Source organism: Garra rufa, chromosome 19, assembly GCF_049309525.1.
Source record: "Garra rufa chromosome 19, GarRuf1.0, whole genome shotgun sequence".
Lineage (NCBI taxonomy): Eukaryota > Metazoa > Chordata > Actinopteri > Cypriniformes > Cyprinidae > Garra > Garra rufa.
Window position 1 is genome coordinate 29,401,443 of NC_133379.1, and position 12,070 is coordinate 29,413,512.

Here is a 12,070-nt window from a genome sequence, read left to right on the forward strand (position 1 = left end):
GATAGATTGGCACAGGATTATGGGAGTGCGTAATCTATCACAGGCATCGGCTAATGAGGGCTTTCTAGGTTTTGACTGAACTACGTCCAGTTTCCATACACATTAAAGACACATCTCACATTTCAAATGAATGCTTTGGAAACTGAAGCAAGTGGTTCATTGTGCATGACGTATGTGGTTAGGAGAACAGATTTTAGGCCCGGCTGATGAGCTAATGCACTGAACGAGACCGCAAACGAACATTCAAACATAAACGACTTCTGAAACAGATATTAAAAACATTTTTAAGCATACTAAAATAAACCAATTTTAATTTATAGTTCGCACAGCTTTTAAGTACAGAGAAGAAAAATAAAGAACAACAGGCATACAATTTACCATTGTCTTTATTTTAAAAAAAGCAAGTCAAGTTCATAGTTCGCATTAGCACCTTTAAAGAAAAACACAAACGTTCTCAACATCCTGTTCTTACAACCAGACTATACAGATGTCTCTATAACTAGAGACCAGAGAAACGGCAATGACAAGGCATTCTAATAAGATGTCCAAACAGCTCCCATGAGCACTGTAAATCCTGGCTGATGCCAGATCAGAGTTTAAAGGCCTGGTATTAAGAAAGTGTGTAATGCTGTGTGGGTTGAGGAGGTCAGAAGGCTGAAGGAATGTTATCTAGAGCTGCGTGGATCTGTGCAAAGGCCTCCAGCAACCCTGAGGCCCTTTGAGAGACTGCGAGCTTATTGAGTGGCAGGATCAATAATGTCCTGTTTTTACCAGGCAGGGGCGGTGTTGGCAAGTCGTCGCATACGCCTGCATAATAAAAAACGCAATATTGTTCATGCGTAATACTAACAGTAATAAATAGGGAATTAAGTAGGGAATAAAATATAAACATGCACAAATCTCACCTCGTGTTTCTGTCCTGATCTCTGATTTTCTTCTCCATCTCTGCATCTGTCAGGGTCTCCAGAAGAGGGCACCACTGGTCGGCATCACCTGTGTTCCTGATGGCAATCTCCACTGTTGGTAATGGGTTCTCACTACAGAAAACAAGCCATATGGAGTCAGAAGTGGACAGCGTCACTCAAACACCATGGAAGTCCAATGATGCTTCATTGATGACCACTGAGGCACAAAGGTGATGAATGATATCTAAAATATCTTAAACATTTGTTATTTTTTTTTAATAAACACACAATTAACTTTTAACCTTCAGTTACAAATCAAAGCCATGCTGTGGCAGCACATGCAGGGGTCAAACAGAACAGTCACTAAACCACCATCTGTTCTGATATCACTAGGTTTATGCTATTGCTGTAATTTTTATATTAAAAACGGCATTATTGATTAGCAACTTATCCTTATACACAACCAAGTCCTGCAAAGAATTAAAAAAAATAAGAAAGGATGAAAGTACTCAGCTTCCCAGGGAATGAAACGTGGGGGTAAGAGGGAGAGAAGATCAAGAAATTTTGAAGTATATTGACCTGAAATCAGACCTATTGGAACAGACAGTGGGAGAAGCAAACAATTAGAAGGTTATAGCAAAGCAAAAACAAGAAGCAATGAAGTTAATCACAAAGAATGAAACAAATCTTAAAGGAGTAGTTCACTTTCAGAACAAAAAAATGACAGATAATGTACTCACCCCCTTGTCATCCAAAATGTTCATGTCTTTTTTTCGTCAGTCGTAATGAAATCTTTAAGAAAAACATTTCAGGATTTCTCTCCATATAATGGACTTCTATGGTGCCCCCGAGTTTGAACTTGCAAAATGCAGTTTAAATGTAGCTTCAAAGGGCTCTAAATGATCCCAGCCGAGGAAGAAGGGTCTTATCTAGTGAAATGATTATTTTCTAAAAACATTTACAATTTATATACTTTTTAATCTCAAACACTCATCTAGTCGAGCTAGACAAAACATGCATTTGAGGTTAAAAAGTATATAAATTGTAATTTTTTTTTAAATAACCCGTAGTTTTGCTAGATAAGACCCTTCTTTCCTGTGATCGTTTAGAGCCCTTTGAAGCTGCATTTTGGAAGTTCAAACTCAGGGGCACCATAAACGTCCATTTATATGGAGAGAAATCCTGAAATGTTTTATTTAAAAAACATAATTTCCTTACGACTGAAGAAAGAAGGACATCTTGGATGACAAGGGGGTGAGAACATTATCTGTAAAATTGTGTTCTGAAAATGAACTACTCCTTTAAGAGTTCTAACTGAACCACAAAGCAAATGATGTGCCATTTTCACCTTTAATCTACTGACGATGTAATGCTAACTGGGTATGCCCCATAAATCCTGACTATTAAAAGGCAAAAGTAGGATTGCAAGCCATGCAAGAGAAAGCAACTGATTATGAAACTTTATGGAGGAAAAAAAAAACTCAACTTATGACCCGTTGAGGAAAGAAACATTAAACTACTTCAAGGCACAATAAAGGGAAGTCATAATGCTTGAACGGTTGTCTGCTTGCTGTTGGACAAATAAATGAGATTGTAAAGAACCAGTGTATGGGCCAGACCGCATTAAAGATGGTCTCAATTTAGTGGCATAAACAAGACATGCCATGTGTGTTTGGGTGTATATGACCACATAATAAACAGTAATGGAAATTCCATTTGATACGACCTTATAACATAGTAAATCATACATTAAAATAGACTCAGCCCGCTGACATCTCTACAGACACACAGGATACAGATACAGGACAAACAAAACAAGTACATCACAAACAAATACACATATTAACATAGATATCACATGCAAGAACACCAACATGTCCATGAGAGACAAACACTACTGTTCAAAAATGTGGAGTTGGGTCAGAGTTTCAAAGCAACTCAATTATTATTATTACTACTTTCAAAACTGTTTAATAATGTGACCCTGGACCACAAAATCATAAGGGTCAATTTTTTGAAATTAAGATTTATACATCATCTGAAAGCTGAATAAATAAGCTTAAGATGTATGTTAGGATGGGCCAATATTTAGCCGAGATACCACTATTTGAAAATCTGGAATCTGAAAAAATCTTCATATTGAGAAAATCGCCTTTAAAGTGGTCCAAAGGAAGTTCTTAGAAATGCATATTACTAATCAAAAAGTAAGTATTGATATATTTACGATTTACGAAATTTACAAAATATCTTCACGTAACATAACCTTTACTTAATACCCTAATAATTTTTTGCCATAAAAGAAACATTGATCATTTTTACTCATGCAATGCATGTTTGGCTATTGCCACAAATATACCCATGCTACTTAAGACTACTTAAGGTTTTGTAGTCCAGGGTCACAAATATGAAACCTCGGTTTTTCAGCAACTAAGAAAAGACCATATCGCTTCTTTTCGCTCCACTTGTTTTTTGCTGCTATGAGTTAAATCCATCCTGAACACATAACCCATAAGCATCTGTCTCACTCGTTAGTGAGTTTTTGTGGCAAGCAGAAAAAAATCCAGCCTACACTCAAAAAGTTGAATCATTGTAAAGGAATGTATAGTTTCATATTTTTTCAATTCATCTGGTGTGAATAGGTTTTTGGTCTGTTTACAAAATACCTACTTATTATTGGGTAAATTCAGAGTCAATATTACAGGCTAGGGAAATAATTCATTCTCTGCCTTATGACAGTGAGGTAGCGGTATCTATAAATACTAAAAAACAAATCGCCTCTCAACAGTGAGCCACAGAAAGACAAACCACAGCGAGTCTTCCTTTACGCCCACTGTACTGTTTATAAATGAGTTTGGAGATCATGTCAGCATGTATAAATCATTGCAAGCAGCGATTTTGAAAACAAGAAACTGTCCTAAACTGACTCCACAGGGGATCCAGAGTTTTGGAGGGGACTTTACATCAAAAACCATGCAACTTCTTTATTTATGGACTTCTCATTAAGGGGTAGTTCACCAAAAAATTCTGTCATTAATTGCCCAACCTCATGTCATTCCAAACATGTAAGACCTTTGTTCATCTTTGAAACACAAATTAAGAATATTTTTGATGAAATCAAGAATAGAAAAAAAACATGTTGAATAAGGTTGTTATTTTTGTTTTCTTTGTGCACAAAAAGTACTGTCATTGCTTCATAAAATTACGTTAAACTATTGATGTCACATGGATTATTTTAAAAATGTCCTTACTACCTTTCTGGGTCTTGAACGTCGTAGTACTGTTGTTGTCTAGGCAGGGTCAGAAAGCTTTCAGATTTCAATAAAATTATCTTAATTTGTGTTCTAAAGATGAATGGATGACATGAGGGTGAGTAATTAATGACAGAATTTTCATTTTTCAAACTATTACTTTAAAATGGACTGTTAGAGCATCCTGTAATGAAAAGCCCAAGGCACATGGATTTTCTATCAAAAGTTTTGCCTTGTGTATATGAGAAAGCAAAAGTGAGAAACTTGAAATTGGACTCAAACTTATGTTTGAGAATGAACCCACTGGCCATTACTGGAAGTGCCTGTGTGTTGCCCACCTGAAGGCGTACGTCCTCTGGTGCCAGCTGAGCTGTCCGCGGATGCTGTAGGCGATGGTGGTGACAAACTCTCCTCCAAGGCCCAGCTCAGAGCAGAGCTTCAAAGCGAACGTTTCTGGCGAGTTCTCCTTCTCTGACATGTCCCATTCAAACTGGTCCACCAGAGAGATGTTCCCAACGTGAATGTTTAGCTGAAAGCACAATGCCGGTCAGCAATGGAACTAACCACATGCATTATGACTCGACCATTTTCCAGACACATAATAACCAGCCCTTTACTTGAAAAGTCTACCTTCAAATAAATCAATCCAAAATGACAAATCAACCCTTCTTTGCTTTTGGATACCATTTCAACACACCTTAATGATGACTCTCTGGTCCGTCTGCTCATCTAGAATACTGTCGGTAGGGTAAGACTCGATCTGCTGTCTAATAGCAGAAGCGATGGCAGGGACGAAGGTAAGAGGATTCAAGTCCAGGTCATCACACAGGATCTCAGCAAACATCTCTGGAGTCATCAGTTTCTCTGGAGACACCAAAGCAGAGAGAGTAACATTTCTAGCTTAAATGTGACCCTGGACCACAAAACCAGTCACAAGGGTTAATTTTTAGATTTTGATTTATACAGTCGTGGCCAAAAGTTTTGAGAATTACATAAATATTGGAAATTGGAAAAGTTGCTGCTTAAGTTTTTATAATAGCAATTTGCATATACTCCAGACTGTTATGAAGAGTGATCAGATGAAATTGCATAGTCCTTCTTTGCCTTGAAAATTAACTTAATCCCGAAAAAAAAAATTCCACTGCATTATTAAGAAGGCTTCAGGGCGTCCAAGAACGTCCAGCAAGCGCCAGGATCGTCTCCTAAAGAGGATTCAGCTGCGGGATCGGAGTGCCACCAGTGCAGAGCTCGCTCAGGAATGGCAGCAGGCAGGTGTGAGCGCATCTGCACGGACAGTGAGGCCAAGACTTTTGGAAGATGGCCTGGTGTCAAGAAGGGCAGCAAAGAAGCCACTTCTCTCCAAAAAAAACATCAGGGACAGATTGATCTTCTGCAAAAAGTATGGCGAATGGACTGCTGAGGACTGGGGCAAAGTCATATTCTCCGATGAAGCCCCTCTCCAATTGTTTGGGGCATCTGGAAAAAGGCTTGTCCGGAGAAGAAAAGGTGAGCGCTACCATCAGTCCTGTGTCATGCCAACAGTAAAGCATCCTGAGAGACCATTCATGTGTGGGGTTGCTTCTCATCCAAGGGAGTGGGCTCACTCACAATTTTGCCCAAAAACACAGCCATGAATAAAGAATGGTACCAAAACACCCTCCAACAGCAACTTCTTCCAACAATCCAACAACAGTTTGGTGAAGAACAATGCATTTTCCAGCACGATGGAGCTCTGTGCCATAAGGTAAAAGTGATAACTAAGTGGCTCGGGGACCAAAACGTTGAAATTTTGGGTCCATGGCCTGGAAACTCCCCAGATCTTAAAACTTGTGGTCAATCCTCAAGAGGCAGGTGGACAAACAAAAACCCACTAATTCTGACAAACTCCAAGAAGTGATTATGAAAGAATGGGTTGCTATTAGTCAGGATTTGGCCCAGAAGTTGATTGAGAGCATGCCCAGTCGAATTGCAGAGGTCCTGAAAAAGAAGGGCCAACACTGCAAATACTGACTCTTTGCATAAATGTCATGTAATTGTCGATAAAAGCTTTTGAAACTTATGAAGTGCTTGTAATTATATTTCAGTACATCCCAGAAACAACTGAAACAAAGATCTAAAAGCAGTTGAGCAGCAAACTTTGTGAAAACTAATATTTGTGTCATTCTCAAAACTTTTGGCCATGACTGTACATAATCTGAAAGTTGAATAAATAAGCTTTCCATTGACATATGGTTGGTAAGAATAGGATAATATTTGGTCAAGATACAACTATTTGAATTTCTGGAATCTGACAAGTACACAAAAATCAAAATATTGAGAAAATTGCCTTTAAAGTTCTTTTTACTAATCAAAAATTAAGTTTTGATATATTTACAGTAGGAAATTTACAAAATATATTCATGGGACAAGATCTTTACTTAATATCCTAACGATTTTTGGCATAAAAGAAATTTTGACCCAAAACAATGTATTGTTGGCTATTGTTACAAATATACCGATGCTATTTATGGCTGCTTTTGTGGTCCAGAGTCACAAATGTGTTTAGTATGAACGCATCTTGTATGTTTTTGCTTTTCTTACGCCGTTTAAAATCTGGGGTTGGTAAGATTTTTTTGGACAGTAAATATTGTTTTAAAAAATTCTGTTTCAAATGAATGCTATTCTACTTTCTATTAATCAAAGAATTCTGAAATGTTTCTTGAGCACCAAATCAGCATATTAGAATGATTTCTGAAATATCAGGTGACATTGAAGACTGGAGTAATGGTTTAGGAAAAAAGCTTTTCATTATTAAAGTAAATTTTGCATTTATATTAGTATAAATATTTTTGCATCTTACTGTGATGACTATTTGGTGAAATATTATGCTTAATTTTCATGAAAATAAAATGAAGCATTAAGTCTTTCGGGGGTTATATAAAATAAAATAGGATTTATGGCTTTGTGAATGTATCATTTCTTATTTTTTCTGCCTACATGAGTGCTATGGGTCAATTTGTTTGAGCGCTACCAGGCCACAATGTCTAGAGTTTTCCAAAATACCTCAAGTAAACAACAAATCAATTTCTTTCCACCTTACCATTCATGTTCCAGGTGAAAGCATCTCTGAGCTTCTGCCCATCAATCTCCATGTCCAGGCGGATAGGCACCAGGACCTCTGCCTGGGAAGCATTTTCGTGGATGACTGCAGGGTCGTGGTCATCGAAACTATGCATTGAAGAAAAGCAGAGACCCATAAACACACACTATCGTTAATTAGCACCATGTGGACAACATGTGCTGTTAAACTCCACATTCTGAACAACAGCCTTCATGTTTTTCCTTCATGTCCTGCCCTTTTCTGACACAACAAATACCCCAATATTTAACAGCCTACATATGTGATTATGTGAGGGATTTAAAATGCTTGTTTTGTAAGTAATGTCACCAGAACGAAGTTGTTTTGAACACACTGAAGCAGTGCTTGAAACCAACAGCTGGTTGGCGGCATTCCAGTCTGAACTGTTTCACTAAAGCCAATCACTGACATTTACTAAAGCCTTCAGAAGGGAATGCTGACAGTATTGCAAGGAGCATTTCATCCAACTAAATATCCCAGAAGGACGTCCACTTGGCATAAGATGATGTAGGGTCAGCTGAGGACCTGAAACCACAAACACATCTGGCTAATTTTTGTTTGTCCTACAAATGGGGACTTTCTAAGCATTTGGATCATCATCAGGTTATCTTCACGTGTGGGAGGTCAGGAAGAAGAAACTTCAAGTCAAGTCAGCATGTCCAGAGACAAATAAGCCTATCAAGTGTATTTGCTTTTCATAACATAATCAGAAGAGATTCTGTCAGTGATAAACAACATAACCTGAAATAACATCTTCGCAAAAACAACTCAGAGTTTTGGACTATTACTTCATCTGCTGACCCAAAACAACCCAGTCATGGGAAGTATTTAGCGGAAATGTGGTTTTGCTCCTTAATAAACATCCTCTGGTTTGGTATTGCCCTGATAACAATCAACTGTTGTAATCAACCATGGCCTAAATGTTTATCCAGAGTTTTACATTTCTTAATTACATTCAGATTGAGTAACAGAAGGATGATTGTTGACAGGTCTAATCTAAGAAATGTTTAAAGACCCGTCAAATGAGTTTGATGAGCTCATTTTCTTTTCTACGTAAATATTTCATACGAAAGCAGAAGAGGGGAATTTTCAATTTAGTAGCATCATAATAGACAAAATTATGCCAGAAAGAGAACAGCAGCTCAAAGAAATTGTTAAATAAAGTTGTTATTTTTGTTTTCTTTGCACACAAAAAGTATTCTCGTAGCTTCATAACATTAAGGTTGAACCAATGATGTCACATGGACTATTTATCAATGTCCATACTTCCTTTCTAGGCCTTGAAAGTGTCAGTTGCATTGCTGTCTATGTAGGGTCAGAAAACTCCCTGATTTCATCAAAAATATCGTAATTTGTGTTCTGAAGATAACTCGTTCTGGGAGAACTTGTCAAACTGTCGTTACTCATCTCACCATAATGGAAAGGTCCTTTTCTTGTCACGACCCATTCGGTTTCTGTTGATAGTGGTGGAACAAGGCACTGCGTCCAGGTGGTGGGAGCTGTTGGGCAAGGTGGGCACCCATTGACTGTTCCTCTTCGCTTTTTGCTCCCTAAGTTCAGATACAGAGTTACAACAACATAAAATCCGAAGATCATTTTTTCTTAGGGTACATAGTACACAAAAAGCTTCACACTGGCAAATCCAGCCCCCAAACAATTTATATAGATCAAGAAATTGTATAGAATACATTGCTCAAAAATGTATATAAAAAAAGTCCAATTTCCATTCACAAAACTGCCAGGAAGTGTCCATATATGTGACCCTGGATCACAAAACCAGTCTTAAGGAGCACGGCTATATTTGTATCAATAGCCAAAAAAAGTTGTATAGTTCAAAATGATCGATTTTCCTATTATGCCAAAAATCATTAGGCTATTAATTAAACATCATGTTCTGTGAAGATATTTGTAAATTTCCTACAGTAAATATATCAAAGCCTAATTTTTGATTAGGAATATGCATGGCTAAGAACTTCATTTGGACAACTTTAAAGGCAAATTTCTCAAATTTTTTTGCACCCTCAGATTCCAGATTTTCAAATAGTTGTAACTCTGCCAAATATTGTCCAATCCTAACAAACCATACAACACTGGAAGGCTTATTTATTCAGCTTCCAGATGATGTATAAATCTTAATTTACAAAATTTGACCCTTATGACAGGTCTTGTGGTCCAGGGTCATAAAAACAACCTCCTGTACATACAAAAACCACCAGACTCCTTACCTGAGGTATGCCGGAGGCTCTGTGCTGATGGACACTGCCTTGTATTTCTCATCATTCCCCTCGAAGATCTCCTCACATTCTGACGCCTTCAGCAGGGTCACACTGGTGGCTAAATTTGTGCAACCGTGATCTAACACAAAAAGAACACTCCACAAACTGCTGTCCAGAAGCAGGACTAGGAGACTATGAGGTAGGGGCTGCGTATATGTGCTTTCTGGACCTAAGAGCAAATAAGGGAAAGGAATCACTTACCGTGTGATGATGCTACAATTTTTTTCCTTTCCTCTACAGATGCAAGACGTCTCCACAGTGATGGGTACCGCTTATAAAGAGAGCCTCTGAACATGCGCAGGTAGTTTCCAACCTAAAAAGCAAAACAAAAATTTTACAAGATACCACAGGCAAAACTGTTTTGTTACTGTTTATTACACTTTATGTATGTATATAAATCTATCCATTTGTATCAATTTCAATACATGTTTATAAAGAGAGTTTTCTCAAGGTGAGTTTTTCTCCTGATTTAAGCCACAAATCTTTACTTTAATAGCACAAAGTTTTTGAACAGTAACATTTTAATGTTTTTTAAAGAAGTCTCTTCTGCTCACCAAGCCTGCATTTATTTGATCCAAAATACAGCAAAAAAATTTTTTTTTACTATTTAAAATAATTTTTCTATTTGAATATCTTTTAAAATGTAAAATCTATTCCTGTAAATTTCAAAGCTGATTTTTTAGCATATTATAATTATGTTGAAAACAGCTGAGTGGAATTTTTTTTAGGTTACTTTGATGATTAGAAAGTTAAAAAGAACAGCATTTATCTGAAATATAGAAATCTTTTGTAACATTATAAATGTCTTTATCAAAAAGAAAAAGAAAATTATACTGACTCTAAGCTTTTAAATGGTATAGTGCAAATGTTAAAAAAGCTTTTTATTTCAGATAAATGCTGATCTTTACAATTTGATAATATTAATAAAAAATGTTTCCTGAACGGTAAATCGGCATATTAGGATGCTTTCTAAAGGATTACGTGACAGAAGACTGGAGTAATGATGTTGAAAATGTAGCTTTGATCACAGGAATAAATTACATTTTAAAATATATTCAAATAGAAAAAAGTTATTTTGAATACTAAAAATATTTCAAAGTTTTACTGTTTTGCTGTACTTTGGATCAAATAAATGCAGGTTTAGTGAGCAAAAGACACTTTAAACAACATTAAAAATCTTACTGTTCAAAAACTTTTGACTGGTAGTGTACATACAGCAAACTTTCCAGTTTTATTCCCGTCTATACTTTAACATTTTATTCATATATTATTTAACTGGTTTATGTAAGATTGTATTCCTAAAAACTGGATTTGTTCTGATAGTATTAGGCTATTACTAGTATTTTCTGATATGGCATAATAAAAAAAACATTATTGTGATTATAAAATCAAACAAATTTTGAACCTGGCTTTATCTAAAGTTCTGCAAATGTACGCAAATTAGAGCATTTTTTTTTTATCAGATAATGCACCATTTGCATATTAAAACAAATTTCAGAGAACTTGTAATACAAAAACTTAAACTTTTTACAGTTTGCCTGTGGCGCTTAATATTTAAGACAAAAGTGTTTTTAATCATCTACTCACTATCATAGTGTTCAAAACTAGTATGATTTTTTTTTTTTTTTTTTGTATGATGTTAGGGATAATGATCTCGGTCACCATTCACTTTCAGTGTGAAACCAGATGCAATGACACTGGATGGAGACTGAGTGGATGGAGGAAGCTGTCAGTCCCCAACAAGCAACATCTCCTTTTGTGTTACAATGACAGAAAGAATATCATAACGGTTTGTAACAACACGAGGACAGATAAATAATGACAGAAATGTTATTATCTGTTTAAACTATCCATTTAACATATTTATGCTGACTTTAAATGACAAACTCCTACTACGTTATCTACCAACTTCTTTGGCCCTAATATATAAATGCACTTTAAATCGGACTTTTATAGATCAGATAAACAAGTGCGTCACTTTACAGAGGAACAGGGATGATTGAAACCTACATCCATCATTTAATCATTCATTTATTACGTCGATATGGAGATAACAGCATCTTTTAACAGGCAACAACCAACAAAGAGAAATCGAAGATGATGTTTTAGTGTTAACATGATGGCTACATGAACGCATATCAGATGTAAACATACACATAATCCTCTGAGAGACAGAAAACGTACCTCTGAACCTATCATGTAAAAATCCCCATCTTGCTCGAGTTGAAATTTTATTGGTTTTTGTCCAAATGTTTTACTCAACGCCATCTTTGCGAACACAATGAGCGACAACGCGCATGCGTAGAAAGAAAGCGGCGAAGCGGGCAAAGCTCCTGCAGTGGGGCGCCACGCTGCAGGCGTGCAGTAATGCCTGTGGTGGGAGGGCACCTCACGGGGTATGTCACAATATAGAAATCCCAATAAAAACAGTTGTAATAACTTTAGAATAAGTGGGCTAGTATATTTGCTGTATAATTTATGCACAATTTACATTATAGTCATTATTAGTTTGCCGTTACTTGC

General features: G+C 36.6%; 1 protein-coding gene across 1 annotated transcript; it reads right to left on the reverse strand.

Moving 5' to 3' along the window:
* Positions 1–368: 368 nt before the first annotated feature.
* LOC141292851 (SWI/SNF-related matrix-associated actin-dependent regulator of chromatin subfamily B member 1-A-like) lies at positions 369–11,828 on the reverse strand. The gene is made up of 9 exons (XM_073824911.1): positions 11,732–11,828; positions 9,749–9,860; positions 9,497–9,605; positions 8,684–8,821; positions 7,233–7,360; positions 4,851–5,017; positions 4,492–4,682; positions 906–1,037; positions 369–807 (listed from the first exon to the last, which is right to left on the reverse strand). The coding sequence occupies exons 1-9, from the start codon at positions 11,813–11,815 to the stop codon at positions 768–770; spliced, it is 1,101 nt and encodes a 366-aa protein (XP_073681012.1). The 5' UTR covers positions 11,816–11,828; the 3' UTR covers positions 369–767.
* Positions 11,829–12,070: the final 242 nt, after the last annotated feature.